The following is a 26,995-nucleotide window of genomic DNA, read 5'->3' as shown; positions in this document are numbered from 1 at the left end:
GGTGATGGTGAGCTGTTTACCACGGCTAATGTTGAAACACAGAAGCTTTTCCCTTCTGGAGAGGGAGACATGTCCCTGAGGAGCAGCTGAAAACCCTGCCAAAACCAAGCACCATTTGGTGGGACTGATTTTGGATGGTTCCTAGCCCAGCTGGTTGTGTTATATGGCCATTTTAGCACAACAAGAACTAAACAGAAAGCAGGGCAGGAAACATAGGCTGGGAGAGGCTTCTTGAGTTGCTGAGCCTAGGTCTTGACCATCACAAACCACAACTCCAAAGGAGCCCTACTCAGAGACAGCTCTTCACCTCCTTCCTCAGATCTGTTTTCTTCCATAGAAGACCCATGCCCTGGCACTGAGAAGCTCTCTGAGCTCTTTCACCCTTCCGTGCTACACAGCTTTTATTTTCTCTTCTTTCCTTTCCTGTGCAGCAAGGAAATAGGTCACATTTCAAAGAAACCAGCAAACAGAGGTTAGCGAATGCTAGGCAGCGCACTGGATGCTGTGGCCCGGTCCCCTCCCATCTTCCCAAAAGCAACGTATTTCTCACTCGCCAAAGAAAACTTTCCCTCTTTTTTCCTTTCTGTCTTCAAAATCGCTGTGGCCAAGCCCTGACAAGACATCCCACCCATCTGCAAGCCAGGTAAGAGGCACTTTTTGCTGTTGGTACCTTTAATAGCTCTTAACACGCCACGGCTGCTGCTTCTTTGTCTCGTACCTTTCTGTGCACCCTGGAGCACTGGGGGTTTGGTGGCAGGAGGGGAGATCCTGTGCAACGTTGGTGTCAACAGGCCCAGATTTATTCACCGTGCGGCTGCTCTGCCTTGTCTACTGATTACTGCATTGGTTCAGAAAACTGGTGTAAGTTTAGGGACCATTGTCTTCTCTTTGAAGTCAGGGGTGGATTTAGGTCAGAAGATGCTGAAACAACAGCCTGTAGCCCAATATTCAGGCCAGATGTTCTCTTTTTAACCCCCGGACATAACATCAAAACTTGTCTCCTCTGGAAGTTCCTCTTTAAACTGCCTACCGGCTTTAGTGGCAATGTGGGAACATTTAGGATACCTGGCACCTGCTGAATGATGCTCCAAATACTTGAGAAGGACTTCAGGGATTTCCTACTGACAAATGCACCAGCGAATATACCCCAAACCAAAGGCCTCTGTCAAACTCACATTTACTTCCTTCTATTTCTTTGTCATCTCGTCTGTTTTGCTCTGCACTTGATGTGAAAAACAGTTCCAAGTCCCATCAGTTCAAGGTTATGGAATAAACCAGAACGAAGGAAAGTTGAGATTAAACCTCAGAAAACATTTCCTAATGGGCAGATCTATTAGACTGTGGAATAAACACCACAGGGACGCAAGGGAAACCCATCACATGAGCAGAACTGGAGAGGGGACCAGAGAAGGGATGAACGAACTGATCTACATGGTTATGCTTTCTGAGGTATTTATGATATCTGTATTTTCAACCTTTCATCATCCTTTTTCCTCTGGGGAAGAGAAAGGGTCCAAGTCTCTGAAAAGCTTGCTGAAGTTCCTGGGAATGGGATCTCCTAAAGAAACATGGATGATGCCACAGCAGTGGTTAGAATCCACACGTATACACATGAGCGTGTTCAATGACTTTAAAAGTTAATTCCCATGAAGACCTTAACCAGAAAGAGGGTTTCCTCAGAACTCTCAGACAGGAAGGATTATGCCACAATCTCTGTAGAGCCCTGTGAAGCAACTGGCTTCACAGAAAGCAGAAAACCTCAGAGGCACCAGGCTCTGTACATGATCCAAGCTCACTCAACCGGCTACGTAAAACTTGGCTTGAGCAGCCCAAGTCTGAAAGGTCCAGTGTGGTCAGAAAGGACAACAGATGTGTCAGTTAAGCCAAGCTTTGACTCACTCAAACCCCAAGCAGCACAAAAGCTGAGATGCCAATGGCAAAGGATGCCACTGAGATGATGGTTCTTTCATTTCTAACTGCTGTGTTGGTCTGAGTTGAGTGATGTGACTGGGAACAGGAAGATGCAGGGAGCAGTTGTTACCACGGGGCAATGAGAAAATTAATCTAGAGTGTTAGAAACACACACAAGTACAGAGAGCTGTTACCAAATAACTTAAAGCCCCCCATATTTTATTTATCACTTGCTTTCCCAGGGATCTCTGCTAACTCATATGGTAGCATCAGGTGAGCAACATCAAACAGACTAGGTTAGGAACTGAAGTATAATACTTGCATAGTCCTTTCCTCACTGGTGCAGGAATATGCGCTTTAAACACAGTTTTCATCACTCAATGTGCTTCCTTAGTCTTGTAATAACCCCAGAGGTGCCAGGAAAGGCCCCCCATGGAATTGCATGGGCAGAGCAGAGATCAGAGCCAGGCTGGAGAGAGCCCTGAACAGATTCCAGAGGCCATGGAGGACACGGGGCAGCTTTCTACAAACTCCATGCAGAGCCAGCAAAGTTATAGCCACTGTAAGGGAGGCAGAATGGCTAAAGCATGAACTAAGGTCTTAGATAACTCTGCTTCCCTAAATTCTATTCAAATAACTATAACAAAAAGCCTTTGCCATTATTATTTAGAATAAACCAAAAACCCTGTGCAGATCTAGCCCATTATTTCTCCATGCCTCTATTATATACTTGGAAATAGAGATAGCAAACTGCCTGTAAGTGGAACATTTCAACACTCAGAACACACCTTTTCATATAGGAAATGACTGATGGTGAACACAAACTTCCACTCCCACTTGCAAGTCACACGCTTTGCCCAAAAACATGCTGGTCACACACAAACACATCCTTACCCTTCAGAGCTAATAAGCCTTTGCAAGAAGAGCAGAGCTGGTCAAGTCCAAGCCTATAGCTTGCCCTGCCTCCAGTTGTATTCATTTTCCTCTTCAGGAACTCCCTATGACCGCCCTGTAATCCTGCACAGTCTGAAGTTTAATCCTCATAACACACACCAGCAAATATAGCCTCATTCTGCTTTGAAATAGTGCTCAAAGAAATCCTGAACAACAGCAATGAGGCAAAGTTTGCGCTTCCATGTTGATGAAGACCTACCCCAAGACTGTCACTAACCATCAGGACAGTGTTTTACACATGCAGTTTTGGAAGTTCAGCTGGATGCTGCAGAATTCCCCCCCTTCTTACAGATTAGATTTCAAGCTCAGATTCATCTTTTGTCTTCTAAAACTCCAAGCAGAACAACTGATGCTCAATAACCTTTGCTGTCGAGCTGCAGATGCTAGGCTCTGGGCTGAGTTTCTACTTTATTTGCCTAGTTTATAATCTTAAAGCTCCAGATCTGCCAGTGCAGTGCCCAGGCTCCAGTCAATCCCAGTGTAGCTCCATCACTGCTCTGGCCCTTCCTACAAACCTGGGAAAATATTCCCTGGGATGTTAAACATGCCCTTGGCATACAAGAACCATCTCCCACTTCTCCGTGGCTACTTTGGTGAGTAGCACGTGCCAAAGAGAAGCACGGAGATCTTAAATTCATCACCCAGTGGACCATTTTCAGAAGCCCCTTGTGAAGCATGACCTCAAACTGCTTCTGCCTGCTGATTGCCATCGTCTCTCAGTTCATACCAGGGCAGATTAGCCAAAGACATCGTTTCCTAAGTCACAGAAGCCTCTTAAGCCAGTAACAGCCTTTGGCTTCCAGCAGGATTGGGGTGCCTGATTTGCTGCTACTCAGTGCCTGCCTCTGTGCTATGTTCACAGCTACCTGAGCTGGCTTTGGGACTGGGAACATCTGGCTGTGGTCACCCCATGCAATGCTAGCGCAGGATCTTTGTGGGCAAGAGGGGTTAAAGGCAGCCACAGCTGCTAAACGCTTCTGCATACCATTGGGCAGACCCTGCATGAGCTGAGCAGCCAGTTCACACAGGACCTTCTGCAGGTGCATCACAACATAAGGATCCTACGCAGCAACCCTGTACTTGTACTTGGACACTACTCCTGAGCATGCAAAAAACCCTCATAGGACTGAAGTCATTAGCAACTGCATGGCTAATCTGGACTGAAAGGGATGGCAGGAGGGTTTGTGCTCTTCTCTCAGATGATGCAGAATTACTTTAGCAGGGACAGGCGATGGGTTGGTCCAGTGAAGAACAGATTATTCACTTTTTCCCTTGCCCATCTGCTATCCTGCTCCTACCTGCCTCTTCTCCATCGCATTAGAAAACTCCCAGCATGCAGCTCTGGACCACATCACACTGGGATCTATAAAGTTGCTGGGATCTGCAGGTGGAAAGTTCACAAGGTTTCATTTAATCTTATTATTTGTTTTTTTTAAAGTGAAAATCATGACTCTCTTTCCATCAGATGCTTGTGCAGATCCCAGAGATTACTTGTGATATTGTACACGTACGGTTTGCCCCTCCTTACCTATTCGAGATTATAATCTTTCATGCCCAGAGCTAAGAAAGCAGAGGTAGCAGTACCCAGCATAGATATGATATGACGACTAGAGCCTTATTTTATTAAGTTAATACAGCTCTAGGGAGGAGTGTGAGACTACGCACATTTCTACAAACCAGTGGAAGAAGCATCCTCCCTACATCCTGCATCTGAAATTCAAGGACCTGTAGCCATTGTCATGCAATCCCAGACTGGTTTGGGCAGGAAGGGACCTTAAAGCCCATCCAGTCCCAACCCCTGCCATGGGCAGGGACCCCTTCCACTGGAGCAGCTTGCTCCAAGCCCCTGTGTCCAACCTGGCCTTGAACACTGCCAGGGATGGGGCAGCCACAGCTTCTCTGGGCACCCTGTGCCAGCGCCTCAGCACCCTCACAGGGAAGAGCTTCTGCCTTGTATTTAACCTAACTCTCCCCTGTTTAAGTTTGAACCCAGGACAGAGGAATATCAGTGAGGGTCCTGCCAGACTCAAACTGTGCAGACGGGTACTCGGCACAGACTCCAGTGCTGTGGCTGAGCTGGGAAAGAAGCCAGCAAACACTGCCCTAGGGAACATGATTCTGATACAGGAGCCAACAACAGAGAAGAGCCCTACAGCCACAGCAAAGTGTGGCAATAGCTGCCAGAAGCACGGGTAGGGTTTCCAGTGGTGCCTGCATCCCTCCAAAACCCTGCTCCAAGGGCAGGGTTAAACAGCACCGGGCACTCCTGGGAATTCAGCTGGGCCCACACAAGGCAGGACTTGCCCTGCTAAGAGGACTCTCTGCTAAGAGTGCTAAAGAAAAGCCTATTTACAACTGACTGTTGCTGCTGAGGCACACCCACTATGCAATGAGCTGTGAAAGCAACTACAATTGTGTGAGCAGTGCCCCAACAACTGCCAGGAACATCCAGCCTGTCCCTCCATGGCTGGATGCAGTCCCACAGCCTAGAGCGCTCTGCAGGACAAAGCTCATGGACCACAATGTTCTCCTTGGAGAATCTGGGTTATTGGCATCCCACATGGCCAGCTGGCAAGGGGAGGAGGCTGCAGGAGGGTGAAGCAGAAGATGAGTGACCAGAAAGTTTCCTGTGAACCCTCTGCTGCTTGTTCTAGTGTCTTGCGTCCAAGAGGGACAAGAGGATGGGTGCTTGCAATGGGGTGGTTGGGTACAAGGTTAGTTCAAAGTTGGTTTTCCTTGGTGGAAAACTTAAGGCAGATGGTGCATTTTGCCCGTGTAAGAACAGATTGAGGACAGGTAGACTTGGATTAATACAACATCCCATTGACAGCATAGGAAGGACAGAAGCCAATAATGTACCAGGCTGTGGAGAATGAGCTGGTTTTTCACCTCAGTCACCATGTAAGCTGGTCACTGATTCACATTATAGAAATGCTCTGGAGAGTATTTTCTGCATGCAACCCTGGTCCACAAGCAAGGAGAGGACTCCAGTCTGATTTCAGACACTGGTGCTCACCAAAAGACCACCAAAAATGTCAACAGTGGATGCAAAATGCTTCTGCATTCAGTGGTTTTCGGTTTTCCACGGAACATTGGCCAAACTGGAGATTACATTGGCCAGAGAAAGAAATTGAAAGTATTATTTTCCCTAATGGAATTGCAGAAATTAGATATGGGAAAGTCCTGTTAGCTCATCCCAGTTTCTTCCTGCTAGGGAGGATTGTTCCCTACAGTACATTTTCTGATCTCATGTTAAGTGACCAGCAATGGGACTTCCACTATTTCTCCTGTTCCATATCCTGATAAATCTTATTAGGAAATGTTTCTTGATAACCAGACTTACTTTCCACTGATGAATACGTTCTCCTTTACCCCGTATCATCTTATTGGCACATTCAAACCAGCTTTTCCTCTCTGAAAGAGGATCATGCTCCTTAGATACCTTGCTCTCAAATTTCCCATCACTCTTGGTCAACAACTAATGCATGTGCTCCATCCCTAAGAGCTGTACTCATTAATCAGTCCAGTCAGGCCCTTCATTGCTCTCTCCTGAACCTGTGACGTTTCCAACACTTCTACTATCAATTCACCTACTGGAATAAGTAATCTCAATAGCACCAAGGTGCTGGGATTATGTTGGCCACTGGTACTGAACCACACTGGTGGTGTTTATTTCTTAAACTGAAGGAACTATTCTGGTCTGCTCCATGCCAACAAAACTCATCTCTGCATGTCTGAGAGTGCACCCAGTGCTCTGCCAGCCTCTTGCACACCTGGCAGCAGCTTCCCCCTGCTCTACTTACAGTAAAAGTCTGCTCCTAAAAGCCAGTGCTATGGCTGCAGCACCGGCGGCGAGCAGTGCCCAACACATCCATTTGGTCATGTTTGGATCCACTGCTGAACTCCCTTCTCCTGGGCTTCCCAAGTGAGACTGAGAAACCCTGTGACTCGCAACCATTAGAGCCCATGGTGCTTACTGCAAGCACAGAGCTTTGCTTTGTGTCTCAACCAACTTCTGAGTTGGATCTTTACGCTCTGCCTGCCCAAATCCCCTCTAGCAGTGCTGGAGAAGGCTGTCTCCCTGTTATGGGCAGCACAAAAGCTGCCGTGCCCCCGTAGAACTGATAACTCAGCATCCTACCAAGTGTAGTACAAAAACTCAGCATCCCATCAGGAAGGCATCACAGCCCAGTGGCCAGAGAGCCCTGAGCACCAGAAGCAAAGAAGGTTTTGGAGCTCTGCACCTGACCTGATTGCAACTGCACACACAACAGTCCTCATCTCTTCAATTTGCTTCTATCTCTTCCTCCTCCCTGTCTTTCCTTCCCCCTGGGCTTTCCAGGGCACAGCCTGTGCGCTCCTATGGTGGTTGTGATCTTCCACAGATCACAGGCATCGCAAAACATAAATACTGCTAAAATGTAAGCTCAGCTATTACTTATAGTGATAAGCATAAATGCAGATGTTTATGTAACAAAACCACTGTCACTTGGTGGCTGGAAATAGAGTTGTCAGCCACTTCACCACCTGGTGCAGGCAGGGGGAGAGGTGAGAAAGGCACATTGCTCAGCATCCAGCCTGCTTAGCAGGTTTCAGCCCTTCCATGGAAAGGACGCACTTATCACCAACAGAAGGACTCAAACCAGTGCAGGACACTGAGTTTATGTCCAGTAAGATGCATCACAGCCAGTGCTTACTTTGGCTCAAAGCTTTCTATGTCAGCTTTACTGCGCCAGGCTCAGCATCAATTCCTCATGTGAATATCTCAGTTAATCCTTGTGCTGCTGGCCACTGCCCACATGCTCTGTACTGGCAGGAGTCAATGGCTAGGCCCACGAATGGTGTGTGCTAAGTTGTTTAGCTCAGCCAAAGCCCTTCACAAGGTCCTACAGGGAGGCCAGGTAGAAACAAGCAGAAGAGCAGAGCCCTTCTCCTCTGACTTATTCATGAGCTACTGCAGATTTCTGTCAGTGCTCCATGGAACCATTTACTAGCCCCAAACCCCACAGCATCCTGCTGGAACACTGACTCTTCTCTGGTTAGTTGTCAACACCAGCTCCACCTTGGTGGCAAGGGCAAGCTCTGTGCTCACTCATCCCCAAGACAAACATCTTGACATCATTTCTTTAGATGCCATGACCCACAGCTGAGTTATCAGACCCCAGGAGCACTTGGATAGGAGGCAGGAAACTGCATGTACTGTGTTTAACTACGTACCTTAGACCCTAATTAAAAGCTGTTCAGGATCAATGGGTCTGGAGCCAGGAGCGTTTTCAGTGGCTCTACAAAGGATCAGCAGGGTGTTTTCACAGCCTTCCAAAGTAAATCCACATGCAACAGATCAGCACAAGCTGCCTTAGGACCACACAATGACTGCTTTACCCTGTCACACAGCAGTGTGCTCATGGACCCCAGCTCCCACCTATTCCAGAGCTGCCCTTAGAGGGAAAGTGCTCACCTGGGATGCTTGGCTTGCTCCAAAGTCACCAAAACCCAGGTTTCTATTCCTGTACTAACCCAGTCACTGAAGCCTAAAGCAAAGCTCTGCTCTGTGGAGGATGCAGGGGTCTGGGTACTTGTGCCAGGCTACATCACTGGATGTTCATGAAACGTTAACGTCAGCTTGAGTTCAAACAAAGAACCACCTTCAGTTAAATTTTCTGTGCTTCTCATTACAGCATTTTAGGGAAAATATGGTTCTTTGCACTCTGATTTACCAGGATCTGCGAGGCTCCTACCCAGAATCATAGAATCAGCCAGGTTGGAAAGACCTTTAAGATCATCAAGTCCAACCATTCCCTCAGCACTACCAAGGCTACCACTAAAGCATCTCACCAAGGGCCTCACCTACATGGTTTGTGAACACTTCCAGGATAAACACTTGCTCAGGGATCTTTCAATGGAAGATAAGCACTAGATAAAGAACCAATACCCTTTTCTTTAAGGGAAGGGCCAAGTATTTAGCCCAAACTCCTCCAGCTGGTGGCAGAACTTGAGTCAGCTCTGTGGCCAGTGACCACCCAGTGCAAAGCAAACTAAGAGCAGCCACTTGCACTGCTCTTTGCTGCGATCCTTGGGTGCTGAGGAGCACACAGAGATCCAAGTGCTTGATTCTGTCTTTCCATCCATACTCCCCAAGGACAGGACAACCAGACAGCAAGGTTTTAGTAAGAGACAGATACACCACAGGCATGACCACATGTAAACAGCAAACAAGTCTGTGCATACAGCAATTTACCTGTGTTAATGCTGAGGTAGTAACACACCATCTGCATGACCCAGAGACCCACTGGACCACCCTACTGCAATACTCTCACTGCGCTTTGCCTCTTTGACTTCCTCGCTATGGCACTGCAGCAATACCTGCCCCAGTCTCCTGGGCAGCAGCAGTGCACGCTCATGAGCATCAGTGAGGAGCCCAGAGGAAGCAGGGTAACCCCAGAACACTGCTTTCTGGGAACCAGGCAATCCCGGCCGTTAGAACAACAGCTTGAACAAAAAAGGGAGCCCGTTCTACCCACCAGCCCCCATGCAGGTGGCCTTCCCCCTCCCCAGCCCCCTCCTTGTCTCCTGCTCTCGAAGCTTGGAGGAGCAAATTGCTTCCGCTCATTAGCATTTGACAAATAACCACAGAAGGAAAACAAGTCCCCAGCAGGATACGAATGAGCTCAGGCCTTTATTGCCATCTGACTGCACCAAACAAGCATGTCATCAATTTTCCATGCTCTATTGCACCATTTCTCCCTTTCTGGGGAAGGATGAGCACCCTTGTCTGCTCAGGCAGGGTTCAGAGTGGCCAAGTTGAAACAGAGCAGCACGGAGGTGTGATCTGAGAGCCATGAGATGGGAGCAGAGGTGGCACATGGCATCTTCTGAGCCTCTGGGCACAGGTATGAGTGTCAGGAGGCTCTGCAGGAAGGGTTCGTGTATCAACCCTTCAAACTAGAAGTGTTTTAACAGAGCTGAGGGGACCCAAAGCAGCCTGCCTAGGTCACATCCTGGCTGAAAGGAGGCACAGAAAACCAGTCACCCATTACCTCCACCACTGGCTGCTTCTAGCATAGATGCACTACAGTTAAGGTCAGAAGCATTTGAGCGGAACCATGCCCTCTATTTATATTTGATCACCAGTAATACTGGGACAGGGTGGCATGAGGTCTCTGGCCAAGGATTTAGAAAGGGGAAGATGGGTACTGATCTTCCCACCACCAGCATTTCTCAAAGCCTGTGTCTGGTGCAGTCCTGTCACTGTTGGGAGCCTTCACACCAAGCGCATCCCAGGAGCACCAGGTCCCTCTGTGGCCCTTGCAAGTGTTGCTGTGCAATGTTAACATTTTTCCACCCAAAAAGGCCTGTGGACTGTCGCTGGGGCCAAGGGGTTCCCATGTTCCACTTCAAAGAGGGAGGAGGAATAGGAAGCATCTCTGTACCTGGTGTGGGATGCACAGGCAGTGGACTTACCTGCTTGCTTCAAGGGCAGCAAGAGCAGGCAAGGTCCTCAGTGGACATGAAGCAGGTTTTTCTGTGGAGTAAACACAACCCTGTCAGGCAGGACTGAGTCAGTGATACTCGCCCAGATGCTTATCTTGCCATGCAGGCAGAAGGCTCACTGTTCCTGAGCACAGACACAAATGGGCTCACACTTTCATGAACTCCCACTCACACGGAGTTCAAGTGTGAATAAATGCTTGAGGAGCTGAGGTTTTAATGAAGAGTCAGCAGGGAGGGTAGGAAAGCAGTTACAGCCAGGAATGTGAGTGCTCATGAGGAAATCTTGGGAAGAGCTGCCATGGAGCACATAAATAAAATAAAACGTTCATCAGGAACAATTAGGATGCAGCCAGGCCAATCCAAAGTTCAGTTTTTCAGGTTTTTCTTTGAACTAAGAAGCATTTCAAGTTGAATCAAAGCGATTTCAAGCCTTTTGTTACATAACTCAAAACCACCCCATGTGCCTGAGCTCCAGGAACGAGCTCTTCAGCTCATCCTCTCGCACGGTGCCAGCTCCTCCTGGGGAGGATGGCCTGGAAAGGGAATTTGTACACTGCAGACAGACATTTCTCAGCCCTTCACACCTTCAACCAGGCTCTTCACTGTAAACCTAGTGCTCAGATAAGCAAAAGGAATCCAGGGGAAGGGATGGGGGGGCAGCAGCTCCTGTGCAGCCTGGGGGAAGCCAGGCCCCTGTACATGGCCAGCACCCCTGCAGGTACAGCAGCTCTTCCCTCTGTACCTGCTGCTCGAGTCCCACTGTGCTTTCTGCCACCCCTCTGTGCACCTCTCACCCTGCTCCCACCCCTAAATCCTGCCTGCAGCCTCTGCTCAGCCCCGCTCCGCTAAAGGGCTGGAAAGAAGGGGCTGTAAAGAGCGCCTTAAGAAAGCGCATTTACTCGCGCATTAACTGCAGGCGGGTGTAGGCAAGGCGCCGCGAGAAGCATCTTCCTTACCCAGGAGGTGTTCAAAGAGGCCAGTTCACACCAGCAGGAAGACAAAGAGGCAGCGCAGGCCGTTTGGGAGCTCAGGACGGAGCTGATGCGCAACAGCGACCCCCGCCCCATCCTTCAGGCTGACCTCACCTCTCGCCCATGCCACAGGCGCAGCTCCTTGCGCACATCGGACCCTCCGCTATCTCCCCTCCCTCCCCAGTTAAACACCCTTGATAAGGTGTTAAAGAGCCCCCTCCCTCCTCAATTAAACACCTTTGATAAGCTGCTAAAGAGCCCCCTCCCCACATTGCCAACACAAACCTTAGCAGCAGCTCTACCACCACTTCCCGAGCCCCTTAAAGCTTCTCCAAGGCTGATTCCCCATTGCATGGCTCCCATCCTCCCAGGTCTCCCCTGGGCAGGTCCCTCCTCTACCCCAGGCTGACCCCACCACTTTAAAGAGACAGCACAGCCAGCCAGGGCTGTGTTAGACAAGAAATTATTGCTGGTAGGACAATGATACAGAAAATATGGCCCTAACAGGATGCTGAAGCACGCCAGTGCCTCCTCCGGTTTCACCAGGGCACCCTGCTGCTCACAGGGACTGGCTCTGGGTTTACACAAAGTGGTTCTGCTGTTCTGAGAAATGACAAAATCCAACCAGCTCCTGATGGCTCTTGTCTGATCTAAGTAAAACCAAGTGGCCAGTGATATATATAGATCTGATCGACATCTCGAAAGCTTCCTGCTTGCCTTTCCTGTGTGTTGTGGTGCACAGATCCGAATACTTTTTATACGCTGTTGCTTTTTAAAGCGCATCTTCATGTCAACACCAACTTGTGGCCATTACCACGGGAGCCCTGGTCTTAAGGCCATTCTCTCTAAATGCTATTTCCAGCCTGGGGGTGGTGGTGCTCCTGAAGCCAACAGCAACACTCGGGATCTGGGTCACTGCATCCCAAAGGACAGGAGATTCAGCAGGTGCTGGAACAATCAGGTCCTTTTACTTGAAATTAAGAGTGGTGGAGAGTCCCTTGCACAGCTTCTTCCAGGCATGGGTTTGTTACGTTCATAAAAGCAATCCATGAAATCAGTTCTCATTTTCATCTGCATTTCACAGTGTCAGAAAACAAAATCTGCGTGAGGTTTGTGCGGGTCTGTTGAGCTTGTATCAGGGTTGCTCAGGTTGCAGAGGTAGTGTTAGGAGCAGTGCTGTAGTTGGGAAGAGGAGCTTATCTATGCCCAGAAGACCCTGTGCAGGTGGATGAGCAATAGGAAGAGCCAGGATGGTAGAATAAACCTTTTTAAAGCAAGAGCTTCCGAGGGGCTAGGAATCATCCTGTCCAAATCTGCCCTCAGACTTGCAGGATGTGACCTTCCTTCAAGCCTGGGGACTTGGGAGTTTTTTCTAATTAGGGTAATTTTCTAACAGGTTTCACTTGTGGCACAAGGCTTGTACGAAATGGGTGGCATCACCTGAACCAACCTCTGATCCCTGGGTTCACTCTCATATCTCTATGAGTCTCTCTTGACTCACAGCCCTGTGCTTGGAGAGGAAAAGCAGCCTGTTTATAGCAAAACCCCTTGTGTAGGCAGCTGGAAACTCTGTGGGAGCTCGGTGGTCATCAAGGGCTTCTGCCCTCTCATTTTCACCTCTCTGAACAATTGCCAGACATGTTCCATTTGCTGTGATGCTCTGCTCCTGGACTTGCCAGAAGAGGGAAGGGGCACATTTGGGTACCTAGTCATTGCTTATCCCAGGTAATTAGTGGAAATTAGTAGCACATGAAGAACATCAACCTTCCACTGCCCACTCAGCACTTCTTCTTCCCGGACTTGTGAACATGACTCATGAGCCTGACTACAGTTAAAACCAAGAGCTGCAATCCTCACTTCTCACATCCTTCCTTCCTGGGACCTGCCTTCCCCTGGGACCAGGCTAAGGCTAGGAAGACCTGGCAGTTGTCTTGTCTCAGGAGCTGAACCCAGGGATTATACCTGTCCAGTGCCTGGGCTGCTTTGATGCCTGGAGACCTCAAGGAATCAGGACGTTGCCTTGGTTCTAAGCACTGACTCCAGTTAAGGTTTGCCTGCGGGGTGTTTCCCTTTGCTTTCCGTGCCCCAGACTGGCAGGTCTGCCAAGACCCCACTTTGCTTCGTTTGATGAAAGGGGCTTCACAGCTCACGCTTATTTGTGCTGCACTTGGTACGGTTTACGCTAGTCCCGCACCCAACTGCAAACGCCACTGACGGCTTCCTGTTGTGGTTTCCTGCCTCCTCCTCCGCAGAGCCTGCTCTCCCTTCCTGTTCTCATCCGGGCCATTTCTGGTCTTAATGAAGACAACAAATAGGTAGAGAAGAGGCTGGTTGCCACAAATCCAGCCCCCCCGTGGGTCTTTGCTGTTGTAGCTTGAGCAGAGCAGGGTGGCTGCACACAGCAGAATGGTTTCCTCCTGATCCCTACCCCGTTCCTGCTGACACAAACCCCTTCCCAGCTCCAGCCATCCCAGAGACTGGCAGGATGCGGCCCTGTCACTATGCTGCTGAGTGGGCTGGAGCAGGCAGAGTAGATGGAGCAGGGCTGAGCACCAGCCCAGGCACAGCTCCAGCCACTGCCTGGGAGCAGAGGACACTTCAGGCGTAGTGCAGTGGGGCCAGCACATTGGGCAGTGACTTCTCCCATCATGTCCAGAAATGAGAGTTACCTTGGGAAGCATACAAGGCACATAGCCGGTGTGCTGGCCAAAGAAACAGTGGTTTTTTTCTACTCTGAAAGCGGGTGATGCATTTATGGGACATGTGGAGGGAGAAAAACACTCTGATCTTTTAGGTGTCAGCATTCACACAGTGACAAAATCAAAGATCAGGCTCCAGGGAACGAATGAATATGATAATGTTTCTATTAATTGCTGGAAATTGGCTTGTGTTTGTGGGTGGGATTTTAGATGATTTGATACCAAACCTATAGCTCTTTGGCAAAGGGGGTCTGCAGTGACTCAGTCACAAAGTGCTCTTTCTTGCTGGTTCCCACTGGAGCTGATGCTACAGCAGCACATTCATTTGGGGGTTTATGCTCTTCTGAACAGGGGGCTCTGGTAACACTTGCACATTGCAGCTTGGCAGAGACAGTGGGATTAAGCTCCCGTTGCAGTGACAGTGGCCGCGTGTGAGCTCCAGCCAAATACAGAAAGCAGCCAGTGTCAGGTATTGTGGGAAAACATCCATAAAGTATTCAAGAGACAATTAGAGGAAGGTTTCAGCTTGTTGCTGTCATCTGATGGTCAATATCTGCCCAGAAGCACTCAGGTTTAGGTTTATGTCCTTTTGCTATGTTTGGTGTAATTGTGTACCTAAATGGGTTTAGACACTTAATGCCCATCTTGTGTTGGAATCAAATTACATTTAAGATTTTGGCATTTTAGACCCTCATGGCAAAGCTGATTTATTCAGAGAGGCAAAAGAATTTCCTTTTATTGTGAACAGAGCTGGGGAGAAAATGGTAGGAAGTCAAAGCTAAAAACTTCGGGATGGATTAAGAAGCACATATTTAATAGTGAAGATATTTAACTGCTGGAACCATTCGCTGTAGGATTTGGTGCATTCTCTGTTGCTCAAGATTTTTAAATCGAGGTTAGATGGATTTTTACTTACACTTTCGTCAGGGCAGGATTCACTGTGGGGTATGAACGCACCCATTGCTACACCATGCGATGAAACGACCCTAGAGGGAGTCAGCTGCGGGCTGAGGAACCTGCAGGCAGACCAGGCTGGATTCCACCTAAACCTGTCTGCAAACTGACGTGTTGGTGAAGAGTTCTGCTTCTCTCTTCCAGCCCGAGCACCAGCAGCACGTGAGCCAGCCCAGGCCGTCCCGGTGAGCACACGGAGATGCCAGATGCTGCAGCTCACCTGCCCTTTTACTACGGCAGCATTGCCAGGGCAGAAGCCGAGGAGTACCTCAAGCTGGCGGGGATGTCGGATGGGCTGTTCCTGCTGCGGCAGTGCCTGCGCAGCCTGGGGGGCTACGTCCTCTCCATGGTCTGCAACCTCCAGTTTTACCACTACGCCATCGAGCGCCAGATGAACGGTACCTACGCCATCGTGGGGGGCAAAGCGCACTGCGGGCCGGAGGAGCTCTGTGAGTTTTACTCCAAGGATGCTGACGGGCTCTGCTGCACCCTGCGCAAGCCCTGCAACCGCCCCAGTGGTGTGGAGCCCCAGCCCGGTGTTTTCGACAGCATGAGGGATAATATGGTGCGGGAATACGTCCGGCAGACGTGGAAACTCGAGGTACCGGCTGCTGCCAAAGGTGGGGTGGGACTGGGGATGCTCCCTGGGGCTTACTGCCGCTTGTCACTCTGACCTCCTCTTGCCGCTGTCATCCCTCCTCTTACAGCATGGTAAAACCAGGCTCTTCTCCTCAGAGGCTGCTGGCACTAAAAGCAGGCTTAAATCTCTCTCTTCCAGTTTCTTCCTCAGAGACAGGTCTCGACATCTTCCCACACCTTCACTCTTCCTCTGTGTGGTGCCACATTGGAGCTCACTGCCCACCTTGCAAGCATTTCCCCACGTGCCATTTGCTCCTCTGGGGCACACGGGATGCTCACTTCAGTCAGGCCAATGTTCTCCGCATGAGCTGTCTGTGCCTCCGTAACATTGTGCTGAAGATGTAAGAAAACCAGGTTTAAATCCTTGCTCAGGCTTTCCTTGCTCTTTAAAGTCAGGGGAAGTTTTGCCTGTGAGACTGAGGTACTGGGCACTGCATCATGTCTCTCTGTGATGTAAATACAGGCAAGTTCATGGATTTTATTATAGACTGGAATACACAATGCATGTATAAGGCAAAACTGTGAATGGTCATACTGGCAGCCACAAAATTATCTCCTTCTCCTTGCTGTCACCTTGACAGTGGCTACTCAGACTGTTCTCCCAGAAAGACAGCTTGTGCATTCTCCCTATGGAGCGTTTCTTGGATAGATCTCGAAATCTGGTCTGGTTTAGACCAAAGGTGTTTGGCAGAAGGAGGTGTTCTATAGGGCTTCTCCAGGAGCCTGCAGGGTGGATGCTGGCAGATAACTCAAAGGACATTGCCACCTACTGGCAAACGAAAAACTACAGTTGTTCGTAAAGCATGGGGGGCCAATAAACTCAATTTAGGGTCCCCCACGATTTCCACTCCTTTAACAAGTTGTGGCTGGGGGCAGTGAGCAGCCAGGCTGAAGCACCAGAAAGAGGTCCTGGTCTTCCAGGAATGTGAGGTTGAAAGACACCCAAGATCCTGACCTCAAGATGCTCTGTACAAATGCGATAACTTCTCTGTTCCCTCAGCAGCAAGTCAATGGACTTGGTGGATTCAAGGGATGGGACCAATTTAGATAAGCAAGGAATTCTGCTCTGCAGCAGAACAGAATTCAACCCACTATTATGATAGTCATGATTAAGGCCATTACGAGATGGAAGGTCTCGTTTCCTGGGTCATGTACCCAAAAGGGTGCAAAATAAACTGTGCTGAAGCCACGCAAGAAGGCAGCAGAGTGGCAGAAAGCCTCATTTCTCACTCTTTTCCAGGGGGATGCACTCGAACAGGCCATCATAAGTCAGGCTCCACAGGTAGAGAAGCTCATTGCCACCACAGCCCATGAGAGGATGCCCTGGTACCATGGCAGCATCACCCGGGACGAAGCTGAACGGAGGCTCTACTCAGGGGCACAACCTGATGGGAAGTTCTTGTGAGTATGGAAAACCCTGGCAGATGTTGTGAACTGTCCTCTTTACCATTTCCCCCTCTCCACTACCCTCAAGTTACTTGTTTCACATGATGGTTCCTGAGAAGAGATTTAGCTGAATACTGTCAGACTGTGGTTACAGATCTCTCAAGACAGTGCTTGATCTCCATGAAGAGCCAATCTGGAGCATCATTTGTCTCTCGTGTTTAGGTAGCTCTATGAATTATGTGTGTTAATGCACCAGATGATACGAGATGCGGAGTTCAGGGATGAAGACGTTTAACACTGACAATGCATGGCCAATAAAATACAGGAGAAAGCATTGGCTCTGTATCTCTGCCAAGGTGAGACAGACCTTAGTTAAATTATCTCCTGAATGAGTTAGGGAAAGAAAGAATTAACTGGACAGGGTGGAGGAGAAGGGCAAGAGACAGAAGGTGAAGGGTCCCTTCTCAGCCTCTGCAGAGGGTGTCAGGAATGTGGCAATTCCAACAGCAGGATGCAGGAACACCTTATCATGTGCCCACCACCGCTGCAGCCATGATAATTTGTAGGGCAAAACCTAGGGTTGTTTTTAACAGTTCTCTTCCCTACCAGGCTGAGAGAAAGGAAGGAAAACGGCACCTATGCCCTCTCCCTTGTCTATGGCAAAACCGTGTATCACTATCGGATAGACCACGACAAGTCCGGCAAGTACTCCATCCCCGAGGGGACCAAGTTCGACACGCTCTGGCAGGTACTGCACTGTGGGATGCTGACCATTGGTCCTAATAAAGGGAAGGCACTTTTCCCCTGTTAGTCTCGAGGGCCAGGCCAGGCCATGTGGAGCTCTAAAGGCTTTAAGACCACAGATGGGTGGTTGTAGTCCCTTCCAGAAAACACTCACATTCCCTGGGGCTGGGTGTCTATCAGATCACCTCATTTCTATGCACTCCTAGCCGAGTGGATCCAAGTCTAGGATCTCACAGCAGCTCTGAAACAGTGCTGGCTTTACCACTGCCTTCACACCTTATGCCAGCCCAGTGCCTCTCCAAACAAACAAGAGGATCAGTGCTTTTCATGTCTAGCATCAAGCCAGGGTACCTGGGATGGCTGTATTCATTATACTTGCACCCCATCAGCAACCATCACACATTCAGCCACAGTGTGCACCCTGGATCTCTGCGTGCAGCAAGCCCTGATGAGATTGCTCATCCCAGGCTGTCCCTCCCACTCGTCCCTCACTGCTCCTGGACCAGCAAAACTGATGTGTGCTGATTGGCACTTTATGTTCCAAGGGCAAAAAGCAGGGGGGGGGGCAGAAGCCCTGAGCCAGCTGCCACAGTCTTTACAGGACTGAAGATCCAAGTGCCAGGGACACATGGAATCATAGAACCAACGTGCTTGGAAAAGACCTTTAAGATCATCCAGTCCAACCGTTCCCAGCAGTGCCAAGGCCACTGACCCATGTCACTAAGGTCTTCATCTCCACGGGGTGTGAACACTTGCAGGGACGGTGACTGCAGCCCTGTCCTGGGCAGCCTGTTCCAATGCCTGAGCACCCTCTGAGGAAGGATGTTTTCCTAATATCCAATCATCCTAATATCCTAACATCCTATCACCCCTGAGAGTCGGGGGCTTTGGGAAGTGGTGATGGCTGTAGTGCCCCAGCAGTCCTCATGAGGATGGAGCAGGGGTTTAGGGAATGTAACACATGGTCCAGCACCTCTTGGCACTGCTGGGGAGTCACACGCACCCCTGGAGCCCAGCCCCTGCTCCGGGGAAGGGATATCCAATGTTTCCTCCTGGGCAGGGCTGTCTGTGGGACAGTGACTTTGTTTCGCTGGGTTTTCCAAATTCCCAGGACTGTTTTCACTCTGAATTTGATGGAAAACAAAGGCTTTGGGGCATTTTTATGGCAACGGAACCATGCCAAGCTCCCAGTTGCAGATGAAATCTGAACCGGGCAGGAGGGGAAGAGACAGATTCGTCTCCTCTGTGGTCCGGTGGCCAGGGGCTGGGCTGGCTGTCTCCAGCCAGTCAAGTCCTCACTGTGCTTGAACTGATGGTAAAGAAACTACCCAGTTTTAAACAGGAGGTTAAAAATCTGCAGTGAAAACCTAGCCAGGATGCAGAGAGCTCACCCTGGGGGTCCTGTGGAAAGCAGAGGATTTCTTTCAGGCTTTATCAAGCACAAGACAACTGAAAAACCTTTCTGGCTGGGACAACAACAGCATTACAGTGAGAATGCCCTACCCAGCTCTCCTCCTGGAGATTTTCCTCTTGTCTTTCTTCAGCCCTTATCTAACTTCCCAAGTTCTTCCCAGCTCTGGCAGGTATTCAGGTATGCAACACTAGGAGATACCGGAGTGCATAGGTAGAGGAGAGAAAGGAATAAAGTATTCCTTCTGCCATAAATCAGAGAGAAATCATTCCCACATGAGTTGCTGCAGAGAAAGAGTTGATTTTCTCCTCACAACCATCTCTTCTCCCTCCAATTCCTTTCCCAGTTGGTGGAGTACCTGAAACTCAAACCGGACGGGCTGATTTTCTACCTGAGGGAAACCTGCCCCAACCCCAACATGCCAGGTGAGCTGACATCTCCCAGTGCCATCCCTCGCCTTGGCTTACCACCAAGAGGAACCAGTTTGAGCAGCACCAACCCAAGTGTCCTTTACCATGTCCAACCTTGCTCACACTCTGCTAGTGAGGGAATGATGAGGTCCTCTGGCAAACTGGGCAAGTCTCATGTCGTGTTTGCTAAGAGTGGCCCGGCCTAGGGTGGCCCAAAGTCAGGAAATCAGTGCTCCAAATAGGTTAGAGACTTCTGGAGCCACAAAGGCAGCTTCTAAAGAATGACGTGCTCTTTAGGCAGCAGGAAACATGTCCTGCCAGTCTGGCTCCTCGTGAGTCTCTTCAGCTGAAGACTCAAAACCATGGGTCACTGTCCTGCTCCAAGTGTCACAAATGTCACCGTGGGACCTTCAGTCTCTTGGATGGGGGGCTCTGGGGAACAGCTCAGCCTGCTTTGGAGACTGTAGGGTTCTCCAGTGGGCCTGCAACCCCTGAGGGCTGGTCTAGGAATAACACCCACATCCAGGCATATTTCTAGACCTTTGTTGGCTAAAAGGGGAAAAGGGGGATGAGACAGAGGCAGCCACACAGTCCTTCAAGGACTGATGCTGTGATCCTGCTTAGGACATAGGCAGACTCTTAATAACGACTTCTCTTTCCTGATTCGCAGCATCTGCAGCACCAGTTCCACCAACCCATCCCTCTGTGAGCGTAAGTTTTGGGGAGGGTCTGTTCTATTGGTCCCTCAGTGGTTTAACGTTATTGCACTTCAAGCTTGCTGCTCAACCTCTGCTTGCTCTTCAAACTCTGCTCTAAAACTCAGTAACTCAAATGGAATATATTAAGCCCAGCCACAACGTTGTCCCCTTTCCAGCTTGGATGGGGATGAGGAATAGCTGGACGCAGCTACCGTTAGAGCTGAAAATGGTTTCCATTCATACTGGGCTCCTTGCAACATGTGGGGCTGTCCCTGGGGAGCCCTCTCCCCACTGCCCTCCTTGCCAGGCAGGAGCAAGGAAGACGTGGTGGGATGCTGGGAACACTCAGCCTTGCTGCTGGCCGCTGCTCCCTCTGTGTCCTGGCCTCGGGGTATGGCTGAACTCAGCCACCGCTCTCAATGTTGAAACCAGCCACTTCGGGCTCCCTGAGCCCATCCCAGGGCCCAGCAGAGGCTAAATAAAGGCCTGAGCATTCACCCATCATTCCCAGAGAGCTTTCGCAGTCTGCGGTGGGATCCCATGTCACGGCGACCCTGCTGCAAGCAGCGCTGGCATTCAAAGCTGTGCTGGACAAAGGTGTCCCATGCTGCTTTGTCACTGTCTGCTTTTGGGATGGTGGCACGTGGTGTCCCTGCTCACAGGGACCGCTCTCTGGGCAGGTAGGTGTGCTGGGCTGCCTTCAGGCTTCCTGTCACAAAGCAAGCAGCAGAGACTTGGATGAGCCATCCTACTGCAGGAGACTTGTCCCTTTGGGGTACTTCCAGCCAGGATTGGAAGAGAAAAGTCAGCCGGATACCGCTGCAATCTCTTGTACCCACCCCAGGGTTTTTAGATGGAACCACCAGCTGGGCACTGCTGGGTCGCAGAGCCCCCGTCCCTCTCCTCTCCCATTACAAACTGAAGCAGTTTCTGGCTTCTTTATGCACTTTATCCCCATTTATTTTCCAGAGACACCTGGGGCCTCTAAATGCAGACGGATACACGCCAGAGCCTGTAGGTGAGCATCTTTGAAAGCCCTCTTGTCTTAACAGGAGAGAGGACCTGGGGATGTCACAGGAGCCACAGGGTTACCTGACACATCTACACCACTTTCTGGGCAAAGAGCTGTTACAAAGCGCCTTTCTTATAAAGGCACCCAGGAGTACCCAGTCATTTCAGGGTCCTGAGAGAAGAATATTGCCAAACTGCACCAGTGAACCAAGCCCTATCCCATTCCCCATCATACCCAGGGAAACAATTCCAGTCTTATTCCCCATCTTCCATCCTGCCTGCTAAATACTCAAGTGTATTCAGTTCTGTTTCAATGGGGTGAAGTCATGCACATACCCAGGTCTTGCAGGGTCTGATATGTGGGTCAGAGACCTCTCCCCATCCTAGCTCCTTCAGCGGCTGTAACTGTGAGAGGCCATGGGGTGTGAAAGGAAGGGATGTGCCCAGGAGGGAGGTTTGAGTGCTGGAGCTTGGGGAAGAATTGGTCAAGAGACTAGAGAAAACCGTCCCAGTCAGTGAGGGAAGGAGGCATGGGAAGGGTGCATCATTTGCTGTTACAAACAACTGTATCCCTTGGAAAGGTGCAGGAAAGTCGCGCCTGCTACCCATGGACACCAGTGTCTACGAGAGCCCGTACAGTGACCCCGAGGAACTGAAGGATAAGAAACTCTTCCTGAAGAGGGACCATCTGATGATCGATGAAGTGGAACTGGGGGCAGGAAACTTTGGCTGCGTCAAGAAAGGAGTTTACAAAATGAGAAAGTGAGTGCTGCCCTGAAGGATGCTGAGGAAGCTGGAGGAGGGTTAGCCTGTTTCTGGGTAGATGGACCTAGGTGATAATGGGGTGGAGGTATGAGATACCCTGGAATGTCAGTGATGACTTTCCACTGACTTTCAGTGGCAGCCTCATTGCCCAAGAGTGTGATTGCACACTCCCAGGCATAAGACTACCACTTCTGAAGGCATTTTCTGGGCTCAGAGGAGCAAGTCCATGCTTCTGAGGTCATCTTGGTCCACGTCAGGGCAAAGAGGTGAGACTGAGGAGATATGCCATCTGTGTTGTCTATGAGTCCACAAAGATGGCCTTTGCCCACTGTGTGCCTGAGTTTCCCCCTTGAAAAATGACAGTGGCAGTGCAGATCTCTGTGTGTGAGATGATGCACCTCCAGATGGCAAATACTGGGCTACTATTACAAGGGCGAGGTGGTCCTTTTCTCTTTAGCCTTCCAGTATTGTGTAGGGATCTGTCAAAAAAAGCCACTGTGATTGCTGTTGAGAGATCAAACAGTATCATGTGAGAAGCAGGTTACATTCCTGGCTGTGATACCTGAGTCCAGCTGCTGTTTAGTTCATCCCATGTGTGTTCCTCTTGCGCTCTATGAAGGAAGCAGATCGATGTGGCCGTAAAGGTGCTGAAGAGCAACAATGAGAAAACAGTGAAAGATGAAATGATGAAGGAAGCCCAGATCATGCATCAGCTGGACAACCCCTACATTGTCCGCATGATTGGGGTCTGCGAGGCAGAGTCCCTGATGCTCGTGATGGAGATGGCTTCTGGAGGGCCGCTCAACAAGTTCTTGGCTTCCAAGAAGTGAGTACTGGATAAGATGTGGCTGGCTGATTGTCTGCACTTCTCATCAAACTCTTTGCTGCCAGGGGAGCCTAGCTTTGTAGGAAGCTGATAACAGAACAAAGAGATGTCTTTTCATGTGAGGTAACTGGGACTGATGCTTCCGGAGCAGAGATGTCCATGTTCATCCTGCCCTGATAGGCAAGAAGAAAGCTAGAAATCTTGGAGGGGACCATGGTGTACAGAGCAATGGCAGGTCCCTTATTACTGTGTCATCCTTTCATCTTCCCCAGAGACGAGATTACAGTCAGCAATATTGTGGAGCTGATGCACCAAGTATCCATGGGGATGAAGTACTTGGAGGAAAAAAACTTTGTCCACAGGGACCTGGCAGCCAGAAATGTCCTGCTGGTTAACCAGCACTATGCCAAGATCAGTGACTTTGGACTCTCCAAGGCTCTTGGTGCCGATGACAGCTACTACAAGGTAAGTAACAGCAAAGGTGAGCAGGGCCAGCAAGACAGCAGGGCTTGGGTTCCGTTTGGGATTCAGGGCTTGGGATCTTGAGCTCCCAGCCTAGGGCAAGGGGATATTTTCATCAGGGTTGAGACAAACATTTAGCAAAGCAGAGTTCAGGTTCAGTTCATAGCAGTCTGTGTCTCAGGGTGGAAATATTCCCCTTTGCTTTGCTACAGGCCAGGACAGCAGGAAAGTGGCCTTTGAAATGGTATGCCCCAGAGTGTGTCCTCTACCACAAGTTCTCCAGCAAGAGTGATGTGTGGAGCTATGGTGTTACCATGTGGGAGGCCTTCACCTATGGGCAGAAACCATACAAGGTGAGTCAGAGCCAGGTCCATCGCAGAGGAATGCCACAGTTTAGTCTCCCGCTCTATATCAAGCTGACATGCATTAAAACTATCATTTCTGTTTCCTTGTGTGGGTTCTCTTCCCACTGTCAGAATGGAAAGGAGGCAGGCTTACTTCCACTTTACAGAAAGCACAAATTAGATTGTTTGGATCTTGCAACTTTGTGTTCATTTAAGGGAGAAGAAACAGAAAACAAAATGATTTGGGTTTGAAACAAAGCAGAGCTTCCCTTTGATCCTTCTGCTCACTTGCAGAGATGAAAAATCAGTTGCTCAGCCACTGCTCTTCCCATGCTTGGGATGGGTCCTGCAGGCTGGGCACAACACCAGACGCTGCTGCTGGGTGCTGGGCTGAAAACAGTGACTGTATGGGTGTGTGGTGCATGGGCCCAAAGCATTGCCCTGGACCCTGCTCTAATCTGTCCCCTCTAATCCTGTTGCCAGCTCCAAAATCATTAAGCATTTCCTACTCGATCTTATCCTAGAAAATGAAAGGTCCAGAGGTTATCAGCTTCATAGAGCAAGGGAAGCGCATGGAATGCCCCACGGACTGCCCAGCAGAGATGTACACCCTCATGCAGCAATGCTGGACCTACAGGTAAGGCTTTCACTTAGTGCAGCTGTTTGCTGGGCATAATGACAGCACACAATGTCTAGATGGCAACACCACAAAGCAAATGATGTCTCCTGCCTTGATCTCATTCCCTGGTCCATGATGAATGATGCACCTATTTCTTTATTCTCATACCCCTCCATTTGCCTGTACCAATCCTGGAAGATGTCAGAATGCCTGTGCCTTTGACCCTCTCTAACCCAGAAAAGTCCCATTCATCCTCCTAAGCCATTGTACAACTGGGCTGCTGTTCTCCCCCAGGTTCTTTTATGCTTGGCATCTTCTCATTGCTTCAGTCCACTTTAGTCCTTTCTGTTGACTCTGTTTGTTCCTTTCTGCCTTTGCAGATGGGAAGAACGTCCAGGATTTATTACTGTGGAAAACATAATCCGCTCCTACTACTACAGTATTGCGAACAAGACAGAAAATGGCTCAGAGACAGAGGACAAGTCAAAAGAAACTCTTCCTTGAGTTTCCTTCCCTGCTCCTCAACACGCTCCCTTCCCGCATGGGACCTGGAAAGGCTCTTTGTGAATTTTTGCTTTAATCTCTCAAATGCTGGTTTTGTTTCTCCAGTAGTTGCTGAACTAGGAACCTGGGAGATGATGCAGTCACAGCAGACAGGGGCACTCAGTTGTGCCTTGTGTCTCCAAAGAGCCAGCTGTGATGTACACATTCAGCCTGACCCAGCACAGGACAGAACAGACAGTATTATAGCTCCTTCTCACTCACTTCCAAAACTATCCCAGGACCTCAGAGCTTAATGCCTACCAGGCTCACTAAGGATGAACTGTGTTGGCTCCAGCAGACCTGGATTTTTCCAAATCCCTTAAACAATTCTTTGCAGGGAAACCACCTAAATTTCTGGTGAGGTTTGCCTGGGGTATGACACAAGGGAGCCATCAAGTCCCTTTCCCCTTGGCTTAGGGCAAGAAGTAGGTTCGCTCCCAGGAATGATGGGGAGGAGCAGGGGAACAGAGCTGCATGGTGCTACTGCTTTGTCCTCCCTAGGCCCATTACTCACCTCCTGGATCCCATCTGGCCCCTCTGTGCTGATGAAATAAGCATCTTGCTTTTCAAGCCTGAAAATTAGTCATTTTGTAAATAAACTCTATATTTTTAACATACCTACAGCTCAGACTATTGAACTGTCATAAATGTTTGCAATGGCTTCAAGCTGATAAAAAAAAAAAACAACTTCTAATTTCCCTCCACTAAGCCAGGGTTTCCCTTCTTGATGCTCTCCATAACCCTGCAGAGTCACTACATGGTCACCCTTGGGCTGGCTAAAGTGCAGAGCTGGAGCTTTCTTGCAGCCAACAGTAGATATTCAGCTTCTTCATGGAAACCCACCTATGAAGGCTTGTAGAGGTCTACCTCCGCTCCGGATGCAGTGGATTACCCATGTTGAGGGCACTGTGGTCTGCTCTGCTGCAGAGAGCAGAGTGGTTGTGAAGGCTGGGGAAGCAGGGGAAACTGAAGATTAGAGCCCTGAGAGGCAGTGGCTAGAAAGGCTTATCTCCCACCATCTTCTGGTACCTGAAAGCCACACTGAGTATCTTGTCCCAGAGGTAAAATTAACAGCTACAGTCCAGGCCAGGGCACAGCCCTTATCTAAAACCTTAACGGGAGGTGGATTTGATCTGAAGACAGCAGAGGAGCATTCAGGTATGAGGCCTAAGTTAACCTCTGGGTATAGCCTGTTTAAGCAGCCAGAGAGCTTAGGTCTGATTAAACCCACGGGTGTTCCCCCTCCTTGCTTAGGCTACAGCCTCCGAGTATTTATGTGCCAAAACATTTTCTCTCTCAATCCCATTAGCTTGTCCTGGATGCTTGAGAACTATGGGCATATTATCCCTTCCAGTAGAGGGGAAAACAGAGGCATCAGAGGAGAAAGTGGCTTCTTCCTGTTTATTCAGTCACTCAGAGGCAGACAGGAAAAAAATGGTCCCCTATGTCATGTTTTCCTCCAAGAGAAACCATCTGTTTTGCTGGAAAAGAGAAGGCTCAGTGTGCTTTCTACTTGAAACCACTGCCAAAATATTTTGTTTGGACTTTTCCAAACAAATCCCCTTTTTTTTTTTGTTTGAATGGATTTATCCCATTCAATTCCCAGTTACCTGGCTGCTGGTATTTTTTTCAAATGGGGAAGTAAAGCACCAGAGAAGTCATATTCCCAGAGGAGCTTCTGGTTTAGTTGGAGACAATTTCAACCCACAGCCCAATAGGCAGGACAAAATCCCTTGGGATTATGCCAGAAGAGTAAGGGTAAGGTGTCTCCCCTTGGAAAGCCATCTGGGCTGTGGATGTTGCTCTGGCTGTTCCAAAGCTATCACAAGATGTCAGGAGCTGCTGTGGAGGGGAAAAGGGGGTGACACAAACAGGGGGTGAGACACTGGTTTACCTGAATCGTTAAAGCTCTTCTGATTCTTGCCCTCTCCCCATTGCGAGGGCTGGAACATCATCTGCTAACTAAGCACAACAGGAATAATGCCAGATGTGATAAAGTATTGGTAGTCATATCTGATCAACACTATGTAAGACTCCATCCTATTGCCAACGCTGATTTATCTCACTCCAACCTATCTTATCACCAGTACTCGCCTATTTATCACCTGCACATATCACAGGACATAGTGGCCTCTTTACTTCTTCAGCTATTCAGGC

General features: G+C 49.4%; 2 protein-coding genes across 2 annotated transcripts in view; one reads left to right on the top strand and one right to left on the bottom strand.

Moving 5' to 3' along the window:
* The window catches only part of ADAMTS10 (ADAM metallopeptidase with thrombospondin type 1 motif 10), a 64,522-nt gene extending 54,156 nt beyond the window's left edge, over positions 1 to 10,366 (bottom strand). The window contains exon 1 of the mRNA XM_061466790.1: positions 10,327 to 10,366. The gene's annotated coding sequence lies outside the window, so the exon portion shown is untranslated. The remainder of the gene's footprint in view (positions 1 to 10,326) is intronic.
* On the top strand, positions 92 to 24,884 carry LOC133276193 (tyrosine-protein kinase ZAP-70). Its single transcript, XM_061466793.1, has 13 exons — positions 92 to 643; positions 15,125 to 15,581; positions 16,860 to 17,020; positions 17,615 to 17,753; positions 19,507 to 19,585; positions 20,241 to 20,281; positions 21,238 to 21,286; positions 21,861 to 22,041; positions 22,664 to 22,870; positions 23,143 to 23,335; positions 23,545 to 23,685; positions 24,201 to 24,313; positions 24,676 to 24,884. The coding sequence occupies exons 2-13, from the start codon at positions 15,180 to 15,182 to the stop codon at positions 24,797 to 24,799; spliced, it is 1,830 nt and encodes a 609-aa protein (XP_061322777.1). The 5' UTR covers positions 92 to 643; positions 15,125 to 15,179; the 3' UTR covers positions 24,800 to 24,884.
* The last annotated feature ends 2,111 nt before the right edge of the window (positions 24,885 to 26,995 follow it).

The sequence above is a fragment of the Pezoporus flaviventris genome, unplaced genomic scaffold (assembly GCF_033815535.1).
Source record: "Pezoporus flaviventris isolate CSIRO_AGI_PZ_B2104156 unplaced genomic scaffold, CSIRO_AGI_Pfla_v1 ptg000043l, whole genome shotgun sequence".
Taxonomy (NCBI): domain Eukaryota; kingdom Metazoa; phylum Chordata; class Aves; order Psittaciformes; family Psittacidae; genus Pezoporus; species Pezoporus flaviventris.
This window is presented reverse-complemented; position numbering and strand designations above follow the sequence as displayed.

Excerpts from the sequence above, each read along its gene's own strand:
- LOC133276193 (XM_061466793.1), top strand. The coding sequence starts at position 15,180 with ATGCCAGATGCTGCAGCTCACCTGCCCTTTTACTACGGCAGCATTGCC. Across the intron at positions 20,282-21,237 it reads CAACCCATCCCTCTGTGAGC|AGACACCTGGGGCCTCTAAA; the intron begins GTAAGTTTTGGG and ends TTTATTTTCCAG. Across the intron at positions 24,314-24,675 it reads CAGCAATGCTGGACCTACAG|ATGGGAAGAACGTCCAGGAT; the intron begins GTAAGGCTTTCA and ends CTGCCTTTGCAG.